The sequence below is a fragment of the Gopherus flavomarginatus genome, chromosome 1 (genome assembly GCF_025201925.1).
Source record: "Gopherus flavomarginatus isolate rGopFla2 chromosome 1, rGopFla2.mat.asm, whole genome shotgun sequence".
Classification (NCBI taxonomy): domain Eukaryota; kingdom Metazoa; phylum Chordata; order Testudines; family Testudinidae; genus Gopherus; species Gopherus flavomarginatus.
Window position 1 is genome coordinate 129,809,140 of NC_066617.1, and position 24,942 is coordinate 129,834,081.

General features: G+C 41.4%; 2 protein-coding genes across 2 annotated transcripts in view; both read left to right on the forward strand.

Annotated features, from left to right (window-relative positions):
- Positions 1-18,057, forward strand: part of PPFIBP1 (PPFIA binding protein 1) — a 174,080-nt gene extending 156,023 nt beyond the window's left edge. The window contains exons 19-26 of the mRNA XM_050936387.1: positions 258-369; positions 3,138-3,226; positions 8,972-9,094; positions 10,465-10,590; positions 11,753-11,941; positions 13,245-13,424; positions 13,762-13,827; positions 15,209-18,057. Of these exons, the coding sequence (XP_050792344.1) occupies positions 258-369; positions 3,138-3,226; positions 8,972-9,094; positions 10,465-10,590; positions 11,753-11,941; positions 13,245-13,424; positions 13,762-13,827; positions 15,209-15,295 (972 nt within the window). The 3' untranslated portion in view covers positions 15,296-18,057. The remainder of the gene's footprint in view (positions 1-257; positions 370-3,137; positions 3,227-8,971; positions 9,095-10,464; positions 10,591-11,752; positions 11,942-13,244; positions 13,425-13,761; positions 13,828-15,208) is intronic.
- A 4,035-nt stretch (positions 18,058-22,092) lies between these two features.
- On the forward strand, positions 22,093-23,593 carry REP15 (RAB15 effector protein). Its single transcript, XM_050920002.1, has one exon. It carries the CDS (start codon positions 22,263-22,265, stop codon positions 22,962-22,964), a length of 702 nt encoding a protein of 233 aa, XP_050775959.1. The 5' UTR covers positions 22,093-22,262; the 3' UTR covers positions 22,965-23,593.
- The last annotated feature ends 1,349 nt before the right edge of the window (positions 23,594-24,942 follow it).

Here is a 24,942-nt window from a genome sequence, read left to right on the forward strand (position 1 = left end):
AATTTAGATATCTAAATTTAGGCACCTGACCAGATCTGTCCCCTGGTACATGTGCACAATACTTGTTAATTTCAACAGCAATTGCTATATGTGTCTAATGGCAAAATTTGGCCTATCATGTTGGAGTTTGTGCGTTATTTTGTGGGTTGGGTAAAATGAATTTTGGTTATTTTTACATTTTGATTCTGTGTAAATCACATGTAATCCATATGCTGCTGAGCTAGAAATTAAGTGTTTTGGTTTCTTTGTCTTCACAGGAACTTGGAATAAAGCATCCACTGCATCGGAAGAAACTTCAGCTCGCTCTTCAGGCACTGGGGTCAGAAGAAGAAAACAATCATGGAAAACTGGATTACAACTGGGTTACCAGTAAGATTCATTGCAGTTTAAAATAATAGCATCTGTGCTTTCTAAAAGTGTGTCTACAGTGCCCACTACTGGCAGCAGCATGTAGGGTGTGTGTAGCTACACACAGGGTACGTCTGCACTACGTGATAATTCCGATTTTACATAAACTGGTTTTATAAAACAGATTGTATAAAGTGCACGCAGCCACACTAAGCACATTAATTCGGCGGTGTGCGTCCATGGTCCGAGGCTAGCGTCGATTTCTGGAGCGTTGCACTGTGGGTAGCTATTCCGTAGCTATCCCATAGTTCCCGCAGTCTCCCCCACCCACTGGAATTCTGGGTTGAGAGCCCAGTGGCTGATGGGGCAAAAATCATTGTCGCGGGTGGTTCTTGGTAAATGTCGTCAGTCATTCCTTCCTCCGGGAAAGCAACGGCAGACAATCATTTTGCGCCCTTTTTCGCTGGATTGCCCTGGCGGATGCCATAGCACGGCAGCCATGGAGCCCGTTCAGTTTTTTTTTTTTTTTTTTTTTGCAGTCACCATATGTGTGCTGGATGCTGCGGACAGAGGCGATACTCCAGCACTACACAGCAGCATTCATTTGCTTTTGCATGATAGCAGAGATGGTTACCAGTCATTCTGTACCATCTGCTGCCAGTGTAATTTGGCAATGAAATGACAGTAATCTGTCCTTCTGTGCTGTCTGCTGCTATCATGGGTGCCCCTGGCTGAGATCGGCCAGGGGCGCAAAAGCAAAACTGGGAATGACTCCCCGAGTCAATCCCTCCTTTATGGTTTCTAAAAATAGTCAGTCCTGCCTAGAATATGGGGCAAGTGTACTAGAGAACCAGTGTATCAGAGAGCACAGCTGCTCCGTGTCAGATCCCGAGAAATGATGAGCTACATGCCATTCACGGGGGGTGCCCCTGAAACAACCCCACCCGTTGCTTCCCTCCTCCCCCAAACTTCCTGGGCTACCGTGGCAGTGTTCCCCCCATTTGTGTTATGAAGTTATAAAGAATGCAGGAATAAGAAACAGTGACTTGTTAGTGAGATAAAATGAGGGGGATGCAGCCTCCCGGTGCTATGACAGTCCAGGCAGGACATTAAGCAGTGCAGAGGAGAGGAGCCCAGCATGCTGCTGCTGTGATAGTCCAGGCAGTACAGAATCTTTTCTTTACACAGGAAAGGGAGGGGGCTGATGGAGCTCAGCCCCCAGTTGCTATGATGAGGACGGTTACCAGCCGTTCTGTCCCATCTACTGGGAATGACCAGGAATCATTCCTATTTTTACCCAGGCGCCTCCCGCCAGCCTCACTTGAGGCCGGCCAAGAGTACTCCGCAGTTATCAAGCATGTTGTACCGTCTGCCACCGGGGAGGGAAGAGGAGCAGATACTGTTCTTTACTGCCGCAGCATCGCGTCTACCAGCAGCATTCAGTAGACATAGGGTAACATTAAAAAAAGTCAAGAAACGATTTTTTTCCCTTTTCTTTCACGTGGTGGGGGGGAGGGGGTACATTGACAAGCTATTCCCTGAACCACGCCGGACAATGTGTTTGAACCTACAGGTATTGGGAGCTCAGCCAAGAATGCAAATACTTTTTGGAGACTGCTGGGGACTGTGGGACAGCTGGAGTCCTCAGTACCCCCTCCCTCCCTCCATGAGCGTCCATTTGAGTCTCTGGCTTCCCCTTACGCTTGTCACGCAGCACTGTGTAGCCTGTAGATTTTTTTTTCAAACGCGTTGGCATTTCGTCTTCTGTAACGGAGCTCTGATAGAACAGATTTGTTTCCCCATACAGAGATCAAATCCAATATCTCCCGTACGGTCCATGCTGGAGCTCTTTTTGGATTTGGGACTGCATTGCCACCTGTGCTGATCAAAGCTCCACGCTGGGCAAACAGGAAATGAAAATCAAAATTTCACGGGGCTTTTCCTGTTTACCTGGCCATTGCATCCGAGTTCAGATTGCTGTCCAGAGCGGTCACAGTGGTGCACTGTGGGATACTGCCCGGAGGCCAATACCGTCGATTTGCGGCCACACTAACCCTAATTCGATATGGTAATACCGATTTTAGCGCTACTCCTCTCTTCGGGGAGGAGTACAGAAACCGATTTAAAGAGCCCTTTATATCGATATAAAGGGCCTCGTAGTGTGGACGGGTACAGCGTTAAATTGGTTTAACGCTGCTAAAATCGTTTATTCACGTAGTGTAGACCAGGCCACAGCAGTGAACATCAGGCTGCATCCACACTGCAGTTTGTAGCTAAACATAGCAGTATAAGGCTCTGTCAAGGGAGAGGCTGCTGGGAGCTGCCTTCTTTCACTGTGGGCAGCTTCTGGACCCTCTCCCCAATGCCGGAGTCTTTATCTGCTGCAGAAGCCTTTCCCTGAGGTGAGGAAAGACTCTGGCAGTGGGACACTTCACCGCTAAAAGTAGCAGTATAAATAGGGGGAGGCACTGCTTGGACATGTAGAGAGCTGCGTAGGATACATACCCCAAGTATTCAGGCATGTCTTTGCTAACCTAAGCAGTGTTTCACTGTCCTCATGGCTGTTCATACTGATGCTAGGGGGACCTGCTGCATATGTACTCTACATGCTGTTGTAAGGAGTGTGCAGTATAGACGTACCCTAAGATAGGGGCAGTAGCTTAAGGATCCTGGATAATTTGAGTATCCATGAATACCTGTGAGTAATGATAACCTGGAGAGTTCTGGCTGGATACATAACTATCCTTAGTCTAAAGGTGTTTTGAGTTAGTAATGTGTGTTTTTCTTAGGGTGGTTGGATGATATTGGACTTCCCCAGTATAAGACTCAATTTGATGAAGGAAGGGTGGATGGTCGAATGCTCCATTACATGAGCGTTGTAAGTAAATATTTTGTGTTCTTGGTTTTGGCTGTTTTTGTTAGGGGTCTTGGTTTGTTTTTTGTTTTAAAATGCAGAGTAACATGATTCTGGGTGGTAAATTGGAGCCTCACTAATCTAAAGAAACTTGCTTTTCCTGCTATATATCATGGTGATTCCAAAAGTATTACCCAATTAAAGTTTATTTTATCATGCACTCAGAAAATGGAAATCAATAGACTTTTTCCTTATTATTTATTGCTTATGTCATAACTACATAGAAAGTAAAATTCACCCATGTGCAGATCAGCAGAATGCCTATGCATGACTGAGGCCCAGTTCTGAGGGCTTAAGATGAGACATAAATGGTGATAAGTCTTGCACTCACCCTCTGTACATGGGTGAATTTTACCCAGAGTGAAAAGATCTATTATATGGAAGATAACTATAGTTCACATAAATTAACAAACTTAGAAGATTAACCTCATTTGCTTTTACAAAACAGAGAATGGAAAATCTATCTATATATCTTAATAAAATTGTTCAACAGAAAAGCAGCTTATTTGGTCTTGTCGGATTTTCTGCAGGTAATTTTAAAATTGTTGAATTTTCCAAAAATCTGTTCTGCAGAGTTGCTGAATGATAACAGAGTCATGTTTGCCAGAGGTCAGCATGTCAGAAATTTCCCACAGTTTGAAATGCGTTTTAAAATCAAATATTTATACAATAGTATACTGTAATTGTCTGTGTGTCTCTTCTCCCAATGTTGTGTGCACTAACCTGTAATGGAATGTCAAGACATTGTCAAGTGTATTCAGTGGTATGCTGCCTTCTAGTAGCTACATCCTACAGAGGATGTAAAACCCAATAATACTACCTATGTGACTGTTTCACAGGTTACCGCTAATATGGAACATTTTGTGGACCAAGTTTTCAAAGATAGTATTGTAAGATATACTTGCAAAATATACCCACGTATCTCCATTGTGCCTGAACATTTGAGAATTATGTGTATAAATGTGTATGTGAAAATAAGGTAACCCTATGCCTATTTAATTTGCACACTGTATTGCATGATTTTCAAATGCAAGTGTAGTACTTGTAGACACAATTGGTTTGTATAAATTTTATAGTTACAGTATCCATCTACCTACTGAAAATTGGGCCTTTGTTCAAATTCATATTAACTAATTCAAGTAGATGGACTTAATTCTTCTCTCTAAGAAGTTTAATATTAAATGTTCAATATATTGTTACCGTTCATTTGGGTGACTAGGGTAGGAAAATCAGAGCAAGTTCCTTTAATCTTTAAATCAGGATTTTTCTTTAAAATTTATTCTAAATAATTAAGAGTAAGTTCAATATAATTAGGTGGTATTTTTTAAATGTGTCAGACCAACTTCTGACCTCGTTCCACCGCCTGAAAATAGCATGCATGAAATAGGCTCAGAGTGTTTTGTTTGAAGGCAGGTAAGACATAATGCAACTGAGAGGCAAGATTCTGTTCTTTGAATGGAAACTGAGGGTCTCATACAATATGGTCTTTTTAAAAAAATTGGTCATGAAAGTGTTTGCTAATCTCTTGTGCCATGAATGTGCTAAATGTTACCATCTCATGCCAAGATACTGTTTGTATGTACTTTGTGCATGTACTGTTTGTATGTACTTTGTGTACACTATACACTAGCACAGAGGAGAAGACTAAGATCTTCCCATATTAACTTACTCACGGTGCAGCCACTGAGCTACTAAAGAGCTCAACATGTTCCATTTTGGACACTGGTAAATAATGGTGGTTGTACATGCTGCTGGGTTTGCTTTTTTAAATTCATATGAACCATTGCAGAGGAAAAAGACATGCATGCAATGAAATTCACTCCTGTGCAGAGGTTCAGCACAATATCTGTGCCCCACGTAAGCCCTAAGTGCGGAGAGAAGTGAGGTACGGCTAGATTTACAGAGGATTTAAGGCACCTAAAGATGCAGAGAGTTACCTAATGGGATTTTCAAAAGCAGTGAAGCAGGTTAGGTGCCGAATTCCCCATTGAAATTAATAAGGGCTTTGCACCCTTACTCATATACATGCTTCTGTCAATCCCACTAGGCACCTAGCTGCATCTTTAGGTGCCTAAATACCTTTAGAACTCTGGGCCAATGTGAACTGGGGAGGGGATTTTACCCAGTGTGAGTTAGCTGACGGAAGCCTCATGACAAATTCTGAAAAAATATGCGAAGTATTCTGTTGCTTACATAGCATGTTTTTCTTAATTTGCTTCCCAATTTTTTGTGTGTGTTTGGGACATTAATATAAAAAAGGGTACGTGCTTTTAAGACCTGATTTGCTCCTTCTATTTAAGCCTCTGTTGAAAGCATAGGGCCAGCAGGCCCATGGAAGGCTGTGGTCAATTCAGCGGTGACTTAAAGAGTGGTGTAAACTACATGGGGGCTGCAAGCTGATTGTAAAGAAGTATAGTCTGCACCATTTGGCATTTAAAACCAGTGTAATTTACATGTAAAGAGAAAGGAGAGGTGTGTAGCAGGAACTGTATCTTCCTAATAGTTGCTTTTTCTGTGGCACTTCCCCCTTTAATTTTAGATCCATTGCTATGTTTTTAGGCAAAATCCTAACCATGCTCAGTGACCTAATGAATTGTAATAACTAAGTTTACCCTAAATCATTAACTGGAAATAGAGATGTCTGCAAAGTTGAAATGAAACCATATGAAACTTACCTTGTTCAAATGCAAACAAAAAATTCAGACGACATTCATGATAAAATTCACTAAAGCTGGTAAAACATGTGAGTGAGCCTGAGTTAACCTGACTAGATTTGGGGGGGTTATATTTTAAACCATATAAGTATCTTCGTTTTGTATGACTTTGACATGAAACCAGGTGAAACTAAGCAATTTTAATTAAGTTTCATGTTGCTTTTTGGATTAGTTTGAACCTGCAAATCAAAGCAACATTTTTTCAGGTTCTAAGTAGGTTTTGTAGAAAACCCTACAGAGTGAAACTAACAAAAATATATGCATAAACCTCTGAGAAGTGAACTACTGGATTTTCCATGGAATTTTCTTATTATAGTTCCCTGAACATACAGGTGGTTAGAATGGAAGTTAGAGCACAAGCTGAATTGTAGTATTAGTTTGATATAAATAGCACTAAAAGATGGGAAGCCAGATTCCCTCTCAAATAAGTATGTCTAAATCCATTGAAGGCAGTAGAGCTGCATCTACTTATACCACCAATGAATCAAACATTGTGATTTAGACTTTGAGACTTTAAACTAAATAAGTGTTGCGTCATGGCACAGTTCTGGTTGAATGTGCAGCTTTAACTTAGACATCTCCAGATTTTGAGTTCTTAACTGTGCAATAATGCAAAAATATTACAATAATGTAGCTTTTGCATTTAATATTTTATATTTGTAATGTAATTTAGGATCTGTCGGATTGAAATGTGGCATGCAAATGTAAAGGTCTCTTTTCCTGATGTGTGAAACTTCTGAGGTTAGATGCTGAAGTGAAAACAGATGTAGAAAAGCCAAGTGTGATCTTTCACACTAAATAGATTACAAATTTATAGGTAAATCTGGGTCTGCCACTGAATAATTGCCACAAACATCTCTACACCTGAAAAATAAACAGGATTTAAAATCTGGGTGTATCCCTGTGCACCAAATGATTCAGAAGGTGGACATGTTCGATATGTACTTGGGCAAATGGAAATGTATCATTTCTTTGCTCCGGAAGTAGTAATAAAAAGTTTTAGCTGTATCTAGGTTTGAAAAAATACTGAATTTGAGCTGATGTGAGGGGAAACTGCATAGAGTCAAAGCTATGTGAGTGCATGTAGTCTGCTATTGTAGCTGCAGAGTGACTTTAAAACTTTAGTTTATTTGTCATTGCAATTAAAGTGTATATCAAAACTATAATGAAGAGACAGCACAACCTCCTTCCAGCTGTGCAGCTGATCACATGCAGGAAGGACTGTATTGTATTTGAAAGGACGTGAGCTACTGTCTTTTTTTCCTTCACCTTTCTGATGAGATGCCCCCACAAAAGCATTTTACGAAGTATGAATTCAGAGCACACGTGAAAGGTGCCAAACTGATAGTCCTGAAGAATGAAATCTTTTGTTTCCTCACCAAATAGTGAGCATGTGCCTCAACCCTGACCTGGAGGTGAGATTGTAGCACAGCCTCATCCCAGTCAGTTCTTCATGTCTCTGTGAGATTGATCATAGGATGTCACTTTTGATGGTAGTGTAAAAAGAGTCTCTGGTGCACTTCCCTGGTGGAGCTAGGCCCCTCACCAGGCCCAGTTTCCACCGCAGGGTTGGCCTAGTATAGTCCCCAGTCTCTTAGGGGACATCTACATGGCATAAAAGCCCCACAGTACAGCCGCACCTGGCCTAGGTCAGCTGACTTGGGCTGTGGGCTAAAAACTGCTGCATAGACGTTCGGGCTTGGGCTGGAGCTTGAGTTTTGGGACCTTCCACCCTCGCAGGGTTCCCTGAGCCTGAACGTCTATGCAGCCATTTCTCAGCCCCCCAAGCCCAAGTCAGCAGCTGACCCAGGCCAGCCACGGGTTGTTTATCCCCATGTAGACATACCCGTAGCCCTGGTAGTGGCCCCACCCTTGTGGGCCTGCTTACTTTACTTCTGGCTGGGGGGAAAGGCAAAAGTTCCAGTCAGCACAAACCAATCCCCTCTTGGGGTCAATAACAAGGTGAAAAAGGTCAGTGGCATCACCTTATGTCGGGGGTGCCTGGGTAGCAGCTTTTCTGGAGTCCTTGTGGCTGGGTAGCTCAGTCAGCCCCTCCTTGTCGGGTTTGCTGGACTCCTCGCCCAGCTGGGAAGCTTCTGGTACGAGGGTTCCTTTGGCTATTCCATTGCTCTCTAGTTGCTCCCTTCTCAGGGTTTCCCCCTTGCTGACTGCAGCTTCCCTCTTTTGAAGCCTTCCTCCCTACCATGCATAATTGACAGGGACAGGGCTACTTTAGCCCCCGGAGCCTCCCAAGCCCTGTCAGTGCGGGGTTTATGCACCCGTCACAGGTGGTTTTCATGATTTAGTTCAACTCACTTTGTAGGTTCCTACAGCCACCAAACCATTTCAAGTAGAGCCCTCAACAGTCTTTGTAGAGTAGCATTTTTCCTCTCTAGTGTGCTAGTGGTCAGCGCCTGTTGTCAGTCACCTGACCATCCAGTTCCTTATCAGAAGCTCCTGAAAAACATTTATCAGCTACAGTAGGTGTGAGGCCAGCATGACTATTTCTTTGTTTTACTATAAGAGCTGCCTCTCTTTTCACGGGGACGCTCACTTTTTCATATAAGCACTGTGGCTGGATTTTTTTCAATTTTTTTTTTCCACATGAAAGCTTGTGTCTAGGTTGGATTAAAATTTTAAAATGAGCTTGATATTCTGTGTTCAGAAAGTTGTGCTGTTGCTGGTTGCATTGGTGATGACAGGTTATGGCACTCTCTCTCCTAATCATTCTGCAGAATCCTTTCCACTAACTTCTGTGCATGAAGGAAGTTACACAACAGCTGGTAGAAAGAATTCTGGGAAATCTAGGGGGAGGCAAGGCAATTTTTTTTTTTAATCCTTAAAAATTACTGTAAGGAGGAGCTATCCCAGCATTTCTTAGATGTGGCACTGTAGGCAGACACCTACATCTATCTTTTCAGGGCCTATGTTGTTATAGATTCCAAAAATAAATGGATATGTTTGTGTGTTTTCACCCATTTTTTATTTTTCACAGGATGATTTGCTGTCCTTGAAAGTTGTTAGTGTCCTTCACCATCTTAGCATTAAAAGAGCCATCCAGGTCCTGAGAATAAATAACTTTGAACCCAACTGTCTGCGTAGGAGGCCGTCTGATGAGGTAACAAGTTTTAAGTGAAGGCTAAATCATGGAGAGTATAATCCACTGGTTTTCCTTACAAGTGATTCTTGCTCTACCCACCCCTAGCCTTGACTGCTGCCCGTCCCTTATCTTTTCCCTTCCTTCAACTTTCATGTTGAGCCTTACCTATCTGGGACTCTGGCCCCTTTTCTTTCCCTTACCTCAGCCTGTTGAGTCAGTTCCTCTTGTCTAATCTCCCCTCTCGCTCTTTAATTAATGACTGTTTCTGGAATATATTCTGTGTTGTGCAATTTTAAGGATGGAAGTGGAATCTATTAATTGTCTTGAATTAAGTGCACAGTTCTCGGTAAAGCCTTGTTAAGAAAGCTACAGATTTCATAAAGACTTAATATTTACCTTCTAAAATGGGTTGAACCTTTTAATCAACTATTATCTTGAGCTACTGCTCTAGCTGTATTTGTCTTACAGGCAGCTTGCTCTTAAGAGGGAATTATGAAACTAACATACGGCCATCAGAACTGTGGTTTCAGATGCACCACATTTTTCTCTAAAGGGTGCCCAGTATAGCAGTTCTTTGGGGATAATGGATGCTTACATATGCTGGTGTAAATTGAAGTCACTCCACTAAAGTTAACGGTGGTGTAAAACTGGTGTAAGCGACAGCAGAATCAGGCTTTTTGCCTGCATGGACACAGCTCACATAATTTTACTGCACTTGCTGAATGAGAGTTTGGGGTGAGGGAGTTAGAATGTTGACCTCCATCCAAGATAACCAGTCCAGCTGCATATGCATGATCAGATCAATATTTCTTCAAGAATCTTGCAGCTATATACAAAATCCAAGTTCTGAACTGGTGTCCTGGTTACAATGAACTGTTTCAAATCACAACGCCTTGTCTAAAAGCTTCCGACAAGTTCTCATAATGTTCACAGAAGCATGAGGTAGCTTTCTTTATTCCACCACCCAACAGCCGTATCACCAGCCTGTTCAACACATTAATAAATAAAAATACCACACTCGAAGGTGAGGATGCTGAACAAGAGACAGCAGCCAGGGAGCATGGGAGCATGAAGACGAAAAAGCTGTTCAACTTGTCAGGCACTTTTAGAGTGCCTCCTAGTACAGCATCTCTTATGAAGACATGGGCTAGACCCATAAAATTTAGATCTGATTTGAAATTTCCCAATATTTGGGTGGGGGTGGGGGGTGTCTGGGATTTTGGTCTAGGTCTTTAGTCTGATAGAATAAAATGCCGCAAGGTACCAATAAAAAAGAAAAATGTTATGCATTTGAGAGTGGAAGGTTGGTTAAAGTGAAGGGCAGAGAAGGAATTGAATTAAAGCTGGAACTAAGAAATCTTCATGACTGTGACTATTCCTGTTTACAGAACAACATCACCCCATCAGAGGTTACTCAGTGGACCAATCACCGTGTAATGGAGTGGTTACGCTCAGTTGACCTAGCAGAATATGCACCTAATTTGAGAGGGAGTGGTGTACATGGTGGACTTATGGTAAGGGTTTAGTGTTTCACTTACAAGAGAGTCCAGATAATATTTTAATACTGTATATGGCTAAAATCAAGTGTAACTATGTGTTGCCGCCTTAGCAGTGTCCCTTTTTACTTCAGTCTATCCAAATGGGCAATCATCTTTAGTAAGCTTCTTGTTGTAAGGAACCTTTATAAACACTGATGCGCTGGCCATTTAGGAAACAATGTTTCTGTACATCTAAATTTTCCCTTGCGTTCTCTTTCAGGCAAGGCATTCTCTACTCCTTGCCCTAAACTGTTTGATAGTGTTGCTGTGTGCTAGTAAACAGCTAGATGTGCTTCTGTAGTGGGCGAGTATTTTGATTCCTGTGTATAGTTTGTGCATCAGTTTGTAAATTTCTTTGGGATCGTTCTGGATTTCAGGCACTGTCATTAGTAGAAATCTTCTTCGTATAGTGATATTAATCTCTGTTGGCTCAGATATCACAATCAAGAGCGCCATCTGACTAACTAGGGTGACAGATCAGATTCTTGTACAAAAACTGATTATAGAAAGCAGAACATTCCTGTGCTGTTTGAGAAACACAGCACACAGAACACTTCCTCTGTATGCCTCGTCACTTTCCATTATCATTGTCGTTAAGCTTAAATAAAGTTTCCAGCATTAAAACCAAGATGAAAATTGCAAACTAGCATACCATTATCAGTTTCTGACAGGATCTCTCAAGTGCTCACTCTCTCTATTTGTCCAATCAGAGTAACATTTAAAAAGAAAGAAAGACGGGGGGGGTGGAAAAGATCTTTTACCATTAATGAAGGCATATTTTAAACACAAAATGGTGGGTCAGTCTTACTTTCCCTTGTTTACTGGTTTGTTACCACTGAGAACTCTGAAAAACCACAGGAATAAGCCTTTCTAAACCCAACAGATGTTAACTGGAGTAAGTGGGTGAGGTTTTGTGGCCTGCATTGTGCAGGAGGTCACATTAGATGATCATGATGGTCCCTTCTGACCTTAAAGTCTGTGAGTCTAACTCTTTTCTTTTCTTTTATAGTGCATTTCACCTAAAAATGGCTTATGCAACCCAAAACATGCCCATAAAGTCTGGCATGGCCGCTAGCATCCTCAAGACCTAATCCAAGGGTATTGATTTCAGTTTGACTTTCTGTGGTTTGTTTCATAGGTCTTGGAACCTCGTTTTAATGTGGAAACCATGGCACAGTTGCTGAACATCCCACCAAACAAGACACTGCTGAGACGCCATTTGGCAACCCATTTCAATTTACTGGTTGGTCAGGATGCCCAGCATCAAAAGCGTGAAGCCATGGAATCTCCAGACTATGTCCTTTTAACTGCTACTGCCAAAGTGAAGGTAGGTCAATGCTTATTACTGTCCAGTGTTTGCGTGTGTGCATTTTAAGCAGCAGTTAAATTGCCACTTTGCCAGACATGTGGTGGTATTATAAGTGTTCAAGGTACTGTTCACTGACGCTCTGTGGGCAGAAGGGAGGAAAACTAACTCAGTTAGTAGAGCATCACATTTTTAATCTGACAGCCCAAGATTCAAGTTCCTGCTCAGTTGAAGTGCTTTTTAGAGAAGGAGGATGATCAGTGTTGAAGATGCTAGACTGAGTTAGGAGTTCTGTAGGACCCTACCAAATTCACAAGCATGAAAAACGCATTACTGACCATGATATCTGGTCTCTCCTGTGAAATTTGGTCTTTTGTGTAGTTACCCTATACAATACAGATTTCACCAAGCAGACCAGCGTTTCTCAAACTGGGGGTCCCGCCCCAAAAGGGGGTCACAGGGAATCGCAAAGTTATTTTAGGTGCTATTACCACCTTTACTTTTGTGCTGCCTTCAGAGCTGGGTATACAGAGAGTGGCGGCTGTTGGCCAGGCACCCAGGTCTGAAAGCAGCGCCCCACCAACAGCAGCACAAAAGTAAGGATGGCAATACCGTGCCATGCTATCCTTACTTCCCAGTCAGCAGCCGTCGCTCTCTACCTGCCCAGCTCTGAAGGCAGCAGCAGCACCACCAGCTGCGCAGGAGTGATGGCAATACCATGCCCCTCAACCCCCCCAAAAAACCTTGTGACCCCATCACCTTTTGGTCAGGACCCCTGCAGTTACACCACCATGAAATTTGAGATTTAAATATCTGAAACCATGAAATTTTAAAATCCTATGACTGTGAAATTGACCAAAATGGACTATGAATTTGGTAGGGCCTTAGAGATCTTGAATCAGTTCCTGGCTCTGCTACAGGCTTTTTGTGTGACCTTGTGTGATGTCTCTGTGCTTTAGTTTCCCAGTAGTAAATGAAGATAATGCCTCCTTTCTTCTGCCTTTTGCCCTGTCCCTTTATATTTGTAAGCTGTTTGGGACAGAGACAGTCTCTCACTGTGTGTGTATGCAGTATTTAACACAATGGGACTCTGGGAATCTCTAGGTGCTACTGTTACACAAATAAGAAGAAGAATGAGGATCTGTTTCTTCCTGGCTTTGGTTGTGGTGAAATTTGAAATATTCAGGCTAATGTGTTTAGGATCTGAGCATCTATTAGTTGCTTGCAGTTAAATACCTGATGGAAGGATAACAGCTTAATTAAATCCAGGCTGAGTAAATTACCAAGTTCCTGATTTTATGACAGTTTTTTCCAACTTTTTAAGCCAAAAAAGCTTGCCTTCAGCAATTTTGGAAGTCTGAGGAAGAAGAAGCAGGATGATGTGGAAGAGTATGTGTGCCCGATGGAACTGGGACAGGCATCTGGAAGTGGGTCTAAGAAAGGATTTAAGGCTGGCTTGGATATCCGAGTGTATGACGATGACGATTTGGATAGACTGGAGCAGGTGAACTAGCTTTTGCTGTTTAAATTCAGCGATGGCGCTGTTGGATTTGAATGGCATACCCAGTGTTGTTTATCTTGGCTTGTTTAACTCCTTGTCACCAGCAGTCATGGAAGACCATGTTACTGCCAAAAAAATATGGTTCCTGACACAAGTCCAAAGGAACTACTTATGCACAGAATTTGGACCTTAATTTGGTACATGTAAGCTTTTCCACAACACCAAAACTTACTCCCCCACAATTGGCATAATGTAGAATGTTTGTTGTTTGATGCACTTACTGAATCACCACCACAGATGACTATAAATTATTTTTTTCCCTGTGACCTGTTTCTTGTAGATGGAAGATTCAGAAGGGACAGTGAGGCAAATAGGAGCATTCTCTGAAGGCATCAACAATTTGACAGTAAGCCTTAAGATACTGCCAGTAGAACTAAAGCGTCCATGTTTTGAATATGGCCCAAAACCTTAGACAACCTCCTGTACTAAGAAATGTTCCAAAGTATTGCCAAGCACAACTCTGCTTCACTCTTTTTAGCAGACCATCTGTGTTTGGGAGCTGATTCATTTTTTTTTCTTTCCAGTCCCTCGGGTGGTTGCTTTGGGCAGGTTTCAGTCTATTGCAGAACTTGGTGAAAGTTAGTTTTTATATTGTGAAACTCCGTCTATCCTTAAGTAGACTGAAAGTCCAGAATTATTGTGGAAATCAGAGTTCTGCTTATCTGTCATGGTTATTTTTAGTAAAAGTCATGGACAGATCATGGGCAGTAAACAAAAAATTCACAGGAGCTGTGACCTCTCTGCGACTTTACTAAAAATAACCGGGGGAGGTGAGGGCAGGGCTAAGTAGGGGTGGAGGAATGACAGCTGGAGTCCCATGTGGGAGGGACTGACAGGCCGAGCCCCCCTGCCATGGGCATGGGGGACACAGGCGCAGCTCTGGCAGCCACAGTGGGGGGGCGCAGCTATGGGGGGGGGAGGGCACACAGCCTCCACTCCAGAGCTGGCTGCAGGGCAGGGGCACAGAGTCCTGGCTGCAACCCCAGCCACAGGTGCATAGCCTGGCCACACGGGGAGGGGCACACGGCTCTGGGAAGTCGTGAGGGGTCCCACCGCCAGCCCCGGCTTCATCTGCTGACAGCTGAAGCTGAAGAAGTCACAGAGGTCCGGTAAAGTCACAGAATCCATGACCTCTGTGACTAAATCATAGCCTTAGTTATAGTGAACCTCCACAAAGAATTCCCATGTGTGGGTTGAGTTGGGTTGGTTTTCTGTAAAATCAGGGGCTCCAGCCTGAACCCAAATCTGGTCTTTTTGCACCACACTGCAAAGGGGCTAGACAACAGCCAGATACTGTAGCTGAAGTTTCCCCTGGTGGGAAGGAGTCCCCTGTGTGTGTAAAGCCTCCAGTGTCTGGCTGCTGCGTCACCACTGGTGCAGGAGTAATCCTGCTGGGGAAGAAGGATGTGGGCACTATGCTCTGGCAATCCTTGGCTGGTCAATGACCCTTTATGTGCGGAGGCAGCCAGGCACACTGTAGAGCAGTCTTGGGACTGCTCTACATTATGCCAAGGACCAAAACAGCTTTAGGATCAGGGAGCTGCAAATGATCCTCTACTGTCATCTCCACCCAGCATACACTGGATGCAGAAGAGAACTGAGGTGACTAACTTCACCACAGAGGATTCACTAGAGTTTCATTGCATTTTATTTTCCTGAGACTACACAATTCTGAGTTCTTAGTTTTGTCAGGGTCAGTGTTAATTCTTCCTTTGTTTCCTTTGCAGCACATGTTGAAAGAAGATGAAATGTTTAAAGACTTTGCTACTTGCTCTCCTAGCGCCAGTATAACAGATGAAGATTCAAATGTGTGACAGTAACTGCCGAATACCAATAAAGAATTCAATTTCTCATATGCTAGGAACATCATCGTTATATGTGATGGGCAGCAGATCATGTACATTACATTGCTCTTGCTTCTGTTTGTTAGAAGTGATATTTTGGGGGTGGATAAGGAGAAAAGGTGCCTATTCTAAAGTTGCCATAAAAGATAAACCAACCAGACACTGGTGAGTGGTAGTATAATTGTTTTTACTATATTTAATGTACAAACCTGTGACATATATTCCAAAGTATTGCATTTACAATTTGCTACCATAATGCTCTTTATGTTCATGTAGTGAAATGTACTGTTTCAAAATAATATGAAACATATAACTTGTAAATAACCTGCGTTCGCATTCAGTGTGGCTTTCAGCTGAAAAAAAGATATCACTCATGTCCTATTTTAATAGATTTGTCCAAAGTAAATACCAGTTCTTTCTTTTAGTATCCATGGTAAGCCTCCAGGTCCCACTGCCCTACACAAAACTCAAGGTAATTCTTGACTGTTGCTGTCTTATTTTTATACTATTTTATATTAAAAAAAAATTATATGAAGTGCATGTAAAGCAGAAGTTTTATTTTGTGACATAAAGTGGTGAAAGGTTCAATTGTTTTTTAAAGGGATGATCCCAGTTTGCAAACCAGCTGGTTACTGGAAAAGTCGTACTGACCTTTGAACTGTTTGCTTCCTTTTGTTTTTAATGTTTGCTAAGTGTTGTCAACATTTTTAGGTTTGGGATGAAGCTATTGCGAAATGTAGATCTGTGTGGATCACATTTCTGAATCTGTAATATCTGAAATTTCTCTTCTTTTCTTTTTTCCTCCAGCAGCAGCTATTAACATTAAAATAAGGTTTTAATGGTTTTAAAAATATTCTGGAAAATTCACAGCTTGAAATTGAGGAATGCTCAGTGTGGAGAAGGATATTCCAAAAGGATGGCTTGTATAGTTGCAAAAGTTATATAGAGAAACATATAGGAAATGTATAATTTCTCGGCATTAAACCTACGGTAGGGTTTTGCCTCAAGAATAAGTCCAATACCAAAACACACATTGCCTCTGTAAAGCACAGCTCCTTTCTGCTTTGAAATAATCAGGTTTCTAAAATTCTAACTAGCCACTGAAAATCTTTTGTTAGACGTTCTATAGAACATGATAGTTCTTACCAAAAAATGCTAGCTCTTTGTCTGTTAAAATGATGATTCTTAAGGTATTGAATGTTGCATGTATTGTAGCACAATGGCATGATGCTTCATTATTTGTGAAGAAAATCTACAGTTAGATTAAGTACCTTACCATGTTGTGTGCTTTAACAGACGGGTTTCATCATGCTTTTCATCATAGTTCTTGTTACAAGCATTGGGAAGGACGCTGTTCTAGACAAGTTGCTTATTACAGTCTAAACAGTGTTAGGTTTATGGCAATTTCAGTGCATCTGATGTATTATTACAGAAGTTGAGAAGGCAACAGAGATTTTATCAAGTTTTTTAACATGGGCTTCTACAAGTTGCTGGGAGGGATTTAAGACTTTTTCTGATGTTTAGCAGTATAACCGTATATGCTGTTACCAATCTGTTTTTTTAAAGGATGGGCAGCCTCAATTTATATTTATTTATAACTACAATAAATTCAATAGAACCAGTTACATTATGCATTACATTGAACTCTGCCATTCATTCCTTACTAGCTAGAGCCAGGCAAATAATTCATAATGAATTATTTATTCATTATTCAAAATTATTGAAGGAATAATTTCTGCAAATAATTCTTGGTCAATACCAAGGGTTCTCAAACTGGGGGTCATGAGCTGATTACCTGGGGGGGTCACGAGCCGTCAGTCTCCACCCCAAACCCTGCTTTGCGTCCAGCATTTACAATGGTGTTAAATATAAATGTTTTTTAATATATAAGGGGGGGTCACACTCAGAGGCTTGCTATGTGAAAGAGGTCCCCAGTAAAAGCAGTTTGAGAGCCACTGGTCTATGGCTTGTTCATCAGCAATTTCTTGTGGTGATTTGATATCTGAGCTGTTTTGATTGGACAGGTGGGTCACGTGGTAAGCGTCTGTTCCCTGACTGGCTAAGTGTAACACTAGGAATAAGGTCTCCAGTGTGAATACTTGTGAATTTGAAGTTTGCTTTCTGTGAATATTCTGCAGCATAATTACTATTTGTTTTGAAGTAGTGCCCAACCAGGGATCCAGGTCCTCTTGTGCTAGGCACCGCACAAACACAAGAAGACATGGGCCCCTGCCCTTAGGAACCAATAGTTGCTTAAAATTCACTCGTTTGCAAACTCTCTTGGAAGTGAACACAATAGTTAAAACAGTCACAGAAAGAGATCCCAAGGGGATTATAAACATAAATATTGAAACAAATATTCACAGAAAGCTGTTTTGTTTCCCCCATCCAGCCCTATCAATAAGCCTATTGAGAGTTTTAGATGTTCACTTGTTTTTAATGTAATGTAAATAGAAGTCTATTCAAAATCATTCTTTTCAGTGGTTTACTGGTTGGAAAAAGCCCATCCTATGCAAGCTATCTATCATCTGAACGTTGATTATTTTGTGGAGAGAGTAATATAAATGCTAAAATAAAGTCAGGAAGTTAAAAAGAAACATACACTTCTGATGATACTTTACATTTTGTGTGTAAAGAGGGCAACATAAACTAATATGTATTGCTGTGTAAAAGCAAATAAAGTCTGTTGGAAAATACCAAATACTTCTGGGCTTCTGCATTTTTTTAAATAATATCTCAATTGTCTGTCATCTTTATAGTTTCAATTGACCTTAAAATACTTTTAAAACTTATTTTCTGGAAATAACCTTGTCATTTAAAAAAAAAAAAAAAGCCAAGCAGAATTCCAGTGGTTATGTTTATTCATCCATCCATTTATAAAGTTCTATTAGAAATCAAAGAGCTGGCTAGCCTGAGGAGTCTCATGTTTAATTTCTGAAAGACCTAAACCAGCCCAGCTTGATGGCAACAATGTCATGAAAAAGCTCTGCACTCTGTTCCTGGGTTGTTCAATAATGATCTCTCGAAGCCACGTTAGCTGACCCATTCATTGATCTCCTGATACCGTGCCATAGTGGATTTGCACTGTGAAAAGTGAAATGATGATATTTTGGCACTCATGCAAACTGTGCAAACAGTAGTTAAGCTTCGCAAAATCCTGTTATGAAGTTGGGAAACAGAGGCATGGATAAGTTAAGTGACTTGCCCAAGGTCACACGGGTAGTCTGTGGCAGGGCAGGGAATATAGAACCATGATTCCCAGTCCTGTGCTTTAAGCGCAAGACCAGCCTTTCTCAGGAAATGGGGGAGAATGAACAACTGGAAGCTAGAATACATTAAATAAACTTTTCTGTATGTTTATTACAACGATGAGCAGAAGGAGACCTTTGTATATGGAGATCGTATCCAAAACAAACCCTACAAAAGTGATTTTTCCTCCCTTAATATTCTACTGTTGCGAATAGCCCACTTCCAATTTAATTGAATTCTCTCATTAGCACTGACTCCCTGCTTGGTAAGGCAACTCATATCTTTTCATGTACTATGTATCTATACCTGTCTATTGTGTTTTTCACTCCGTGCATTTAGCCCACAAAAGCTTATGCCCAAATAAATTTATTAGTCTCTAAGGTGCCACAAGGACTCCTTGTTGTTTTTGCTGATACAGACTAACATGGCTACCACTCTGAAAAGCTCATTCCTCCAGACATATCAGGTCCTCAGCTGGCGCTGTGTATCTTGACGGGCATCTTCATAGCATTATACAAAGTTTTTGCCCTCTGTATGTTAATCCGTTTTCTGCGACACAGTGTTCACATTTACTTGTAAGCATCAACCACAATTGCACTTTTGCTTTTGCTCTTATTACAATGGATCACTGGCTCTTTTTGAATCAATGCCTTAATGGGTTTCGTATTTAGTGAGAGTTGCATGTTGATTTTTAAAACAGTATATGTACTTCTGTGGTGGGGGGTCCCGCTGGAAACTACTATAGACGCAAAGAAGGGGCATGCATTCAAATACGTTTGAGTATCGCTGCCCTAATGGCGCCAGGTGCTGCATCTTTGTGCATACCAGCTAACCACAAAGCTCCTGTTTCTAAATTGACTGGAGTAAACATCTTAATATTTTTTTTCTTTCCAAAGAGCTTTGAGTGTATCTTGTTATAATAGGACTTGTTTATTCCTTGCAATGTAGAACTAAAAATTTAGGGAGACAGATACCACATAACTTGCAGTGATTGGAAAAATATTTTCTGTGTGTAGTTTAGATGTACATCACTTCAAATCTTGAAACGAATATGATCTTGAGAGATGAGGAGGAATACTTCAAAGGGGAACTGCAAAGCTTTTCGAAGCAAATGAAGCAAAACCTCTTCTATTTCCAAATTGGTAAAAGATCGTGTCCTCAGATTAGGGAAATCCTCTGCTTTGTGTTACATCCTCTGAAGAGGAGCCATCCAAAATTGTTGGCAAGCAAATAAGATAACTGATTTCCAGGCTCTCTTAACATCTCTTGTAATTTCTGAGTCTCTGCAGGCCCCTGATTCTGCTACTGATTGGCATATTAAACAGTTGAGTTCTTTTAATCATAAAAGATTGGCCACTGGGGACAGCTGAAGATTAGGGAATCATCTGCTTAGATGTGAATAGTTGAATCTGTGGGTGCAGATTTGTTTCCGTAAAGAGAAAGCACAGAAGAGAGAGATGACACCACAAAAAGAAATGTTCGGCCTGCCAACAAATAAGGAGAGAGCGAAGATTGACTGAGGGTCACTGAAGCAGTGGCCAACATGGAAGGAGAACTGGGAGCTTCAAAACACTAATGTAGAAAGGAAGAGAAATTAATCGGTGATATTAAAGGTTACAACTCGATTAAAAAGAGCAAGACCAGAGATGTGTCCCTTAATCTTAGCTCTGAAGAAGTTGTTAGTGACCTTCATGAGGGCAGTTTTTGTGGAGTGGAGAGTGGAGGAGAAGAAGCCTAACCAGTAGAGAGTAGATAACACGCACAAGGATTTGCAAGAGAGAGGGGAGGAGAATGAGATAAATAGTTGGTAAGTCCTGTGCATTTGACATAGGATTTTTTTTAGGTTGAGGGAAGAGACACAAGCATGCCTGTAGGCTGCTGGAAAACAGCCAGAGGGCAATGAGTGGGAGGATGGGAAGTATGATGAGGGTTGAGAGATTAAAGGCAGAGAGTAGAAGGAAGATCTCCTCATCAATGACTGCTATCAAAGAAGGAATGGAGTTGAGAAGGAATAAAGTTCTTACAGGACAGTGTTAATTTTATTTTTGGAAATATTGATGAGATCCTGTGCAGAGGAAGTGGTTTCACTGAAGAATTGAGGTTTGGAAGTAGCAGAACTAAAACTGGCCTGGGTTCATCCATGCAAATACTATTAAGATGGCATGCATCTGACCATCATGTTTAGCGAATCCAAAAAGAGAGAGGAGGGGGATGGATTTTGTAAGACTGGAAAAGCTTGTTTATATTAACTGTGTTATATATTCATAAAAGGTGCTGTATTGAACAGCCCTAGTGTCTGGGGTTCTGCAGAAAAGGACCTAGGGGTTACAGTGGATGAGTAGCTGGATATGAGTCAACAGTGTGCCCTTGTTGCCTGTGGGCTGTATAAGTAGGGGCGTTGCCAGGAGATCGGACATGATCATTCCCCTCTATTCGACATTGGGTGAGGCCTCATCTGGAGTACTGTGTCCAGTTTTGGGCCCCACACTACCAGAAGGATGTGGAAAAATTGGAAAGAGTCCAGCGGAGGGCAACAAAAATTATTAGGCGGCTGGAGCACATGACTTGAGGAGAGGCTGAGGGAACTGGGATTGTTTAGTCTGCAGAAGAGAAGAATGAAGGGGGATTTGATAGCTGCTTTCAACTACCTGAAAGGGGGTTCCAAAGAGGAACTGTTCTCAGTGGTAGCAGACTGTTCTCAGTGGTAGCAGATGACAGAACAGAGAGTAATGGTCTCAAGTTGCAGTGGGAGAGGTTTAGGTTGGATATTAGGAAAAACTTTTTCACTAGGAGGGTGGTGGAGAACTGTAATGAGTTACCTAGGGAGGTGGTGGAATCTCCTTCTTAGAGGTTTTTAAGGTCAGGCTTGACAAAGCCCTGGCTGGGATGATTTAGTTGGGGATTGGTCCTGTTTTGAGCAGGAGGTTGGACTAGATGACCTGCTGAGGTCCCTTCCAACCTGATATTCTGTGATTCTAAGACTAGGACAACACAGGCAGTCAGGAACAGTGTGAACTTCCGCACTTTGTCATGCCAATGTGCCCCCATCCCTGACTTGCAAGGCATTTCTCTGGGGCAAGTGGATAACTTAGCTTCCATTCTTTCCTTGTCCTTTCTCCTGGATGCTAGTTATTGCTAGCAAATTTTGCAAAATGGACAAGCGTCCACTAAGAAATCACCTGAGACCACCCACTCATTTCACACAGCCCACTGAATAGCTGTCAGATGGCAATGAAGTTCGGTCTCTGCTGTCCTGAGCTGAATTTGAACCAGTGTTCTCAATGTGAAAGGCTCCATATTCCCATGAACCACCCAGTCTCCCTAGAACGGCTTCTTTGTAGTGGCTTAAGTTAAACAACAAGTGCTGGAATTAATGATAAAAGGTGTAAAGTCTGAGTAACGCACACCAAAGAACTGATACTTGGTGTGAAAGCTATCCAACCTGTTCAGCTGGTTTCTGGTATTGAGTTGGATGAGAGCACGCCCAGAAATCTGCCTTTCCGGAACTGTGACCCGTTTGTACAGCATAGCTCTGCTATTGGTGTGACTTTTTTCTGGAAAGCAGTGGGTGAACATTGTGCATATTTAAAGGCATGACTTAACCCAGTGACCACGCAGCTTTCACTGAGAGGAAAAAGAAGCTATCCCAGAGCATTCTGCATGTGGGAATATCTTTTTTGCAGAGAAAATGGGCCAGAAATTATCACAGGAACATAACGAGAAGAACAAGGCTGACATTCTCATTATAAACGAGGTGTTCAGCCAAGGAGTGGTCCATGCATCTCAAAAGCTGAAAGAATACCTTGGATTTGAAGATCCTCAGAGCAAATTCCGCCCAGCCATGGATACTTTAAATGAGATCTTTTTGGTTAACTTCATCGGTTTCTGTATTGAAAAAGGAGTGGAGGAGCGTATCATGACCAGCAAGATGACAAAGCAACAGTCTTTGCTGCTTGGGATTGACTGGATCTGGACTTTATCTGGAGCCGACAAACAAATCAATCTTCAGATTGCCGTGCAGTCTTTGCAGATGACTGAGCTCCTCCACGATGAAACTGGGCCCAGCAAGGAAGCCGCGTTAGCAGGCCAGCCTTTCAAAAACAAAAGCAGGTTTGAGAAGCTGGAAGAGTTCTGCACACTGGTGGGACAAGACTGCCTGGGCCTCTTTATAATGTTTGGAGTGCCAGGGAAGCCTAAGGATATCAGAGGAGTCATGCTAGACAGCATCAACAAGGAGAAACGAAAAAATCACCTGTCAAGTGAGAATGCTCTAAGGCAATTCGTCTTGAACACGGATAGCTTCCTCTCCACAAAAGAAATGCTTGAAAACTGCCTCTGTAAGAAAAACGGGCTCAAGGAGGTGGGCAAGGTGTACATTAACTTTCTTTAAACTCCTGGTTAATGGTAAAAGGGCTGTTTAGCCTATCACCAAAGAATATCCAGTACTGGTCTTTTGATCATCTAGTTACTTAGTCCAGGCAGTTGATTTTTATAGGACCCAAGATGATTAACTCTAATTTTTAAATCAATACTATATGCATTCCAGAAAATGTGTTTGTGCCAGAGGCTTAATTTTAAAAATATTCTGTTCTTCAAAACTTTAATACTCAACACCCAAACCTTTGAAAGATCTTTTTAAAGAGTTGAGTTTACTACATTTACCTAGAGAGTGGGGGCACTTCTTAAACAGAAAGTTGCTATAAAGACCATATATTTTTTTTAATTTGGAATGAGAGAGAAGGGCAATGATGCTATGATTTTATAATGCTGAGTGTATAATCTAAGTTGTTTAATTATTGCATTATTCATCCTGCTTTGGCATGGATATAGATTGAATGATTACAAGAAGCTTTCCTATATGTAACTCTTTTCACTAGTAAATAGTACTCTGTTAATCATTTATTATTGTATTGCTGTAATGCCTAGAAGTCCCAAATAAATTTGGAATCATACCTTGTAGAAAACACCTAGTAAGAGACAAAATCCAAGCCCCCAAAATCACTAAATAGACGAGGCAGACAAAGTAGGGGGAGGTCGGATTGAAAGAAAGTATCACTATTTGGTTAAAGGAAAGTGATCTTGCAGAGTATTTTAAATACTAAAAATAGGGGTGAAATCCTGGCTTGAGTGAAGTCCATGGGAGTTTTGCCATGGACTTCAATGGCAGTAGAATTTCACGCTGTCTTGTACTTGAAGTTAAATCCCCCATGTATTACATATGCTCTCTCTGTGCTTTTAAGAGGTACAATTATTTCACAGAGATTTATTCTTTTCAACATTTTAGGATTTAGTCATGCTCCATCGTCAGCCACATTTTCCTTTCCCACCCTTCTCCCTGCCTAATCTCTAGTTAGCAACATGTGAGTTTCAGGTTGTATAATCCCAAATACTTTCTTTCAAGGGAAAGCAAGTAGTGATTATGTGTATAAGGAGAATTTACAAATTCACTGTGTGGTCACAAATTAAATGACTTTGGTTACTTGCGGGTGATACTTTAAACCAGCTTACACCTTGAAGAGACTTTACATTTTATACGGGTGGATATTTAACTTTTGGGATATGAAGCTCCTTTTCACAAACCTTTTTCATATTTTTCTACTTTAAGTTGTATAGTCAAATTTCTATTTTAAATGTTATTCAACAAAATCAAACACATAAGATTGAGAATCAATGAGCTGTACCATATTTTACTGAATTTGCAACCTTTGTGGTAATGAAAATGGAGATATTACGGCCTGATGTAACTCAGGCATATCTCTGCTAAAGTCAGCTGCCTTACACCAGTATAAAAGAGAGCTCAGAATCAAGCCTGGAATTCCTAGCAGATTTCTGTGACTCATGGAATCAGGCCCATCAGTGAACTGAAAATACTAGAAGAAAAAACAGGGCACTGAAATTTGTCTTTAAGTGAGCAGCCAAGATCCACAACAATTAGCTGTCCTATTAGGAGAAACCTTGCATATGTTAAAATGGTTCTTTGAGATGAGGGTTGTCTAACAGAGGTGGTTCTTAGTGTAGATTTCAGTGTATTTTAAGTATTGAGGGTGTTCAGTAAGGTGGAGAGGGTAAAACCACTCTCTTAAAAATGGATACTTTTTGTTTGAACTTGATGGCACATTCCATTCCCCTCATTGTTCTTTGCAAAGACTTTTATAAAGTCCTGTGAAAGCCTCAGTTATCCATTAGTTTGATAACTCTTATTTATTAATGGAGTGAGTCAGGAATATCTTATCAAAATGGTTTGTTTCAACAGAAAATGCTGGTTTTGCACCATTGAAACTTTTCAGTAGAAACTTCTAGAGTTTGCTGAAATTTTTCAGTTTTCCTTTGGGGAAAATCAAAGTAAAATGTTTTGCTTTGGGTTGGGT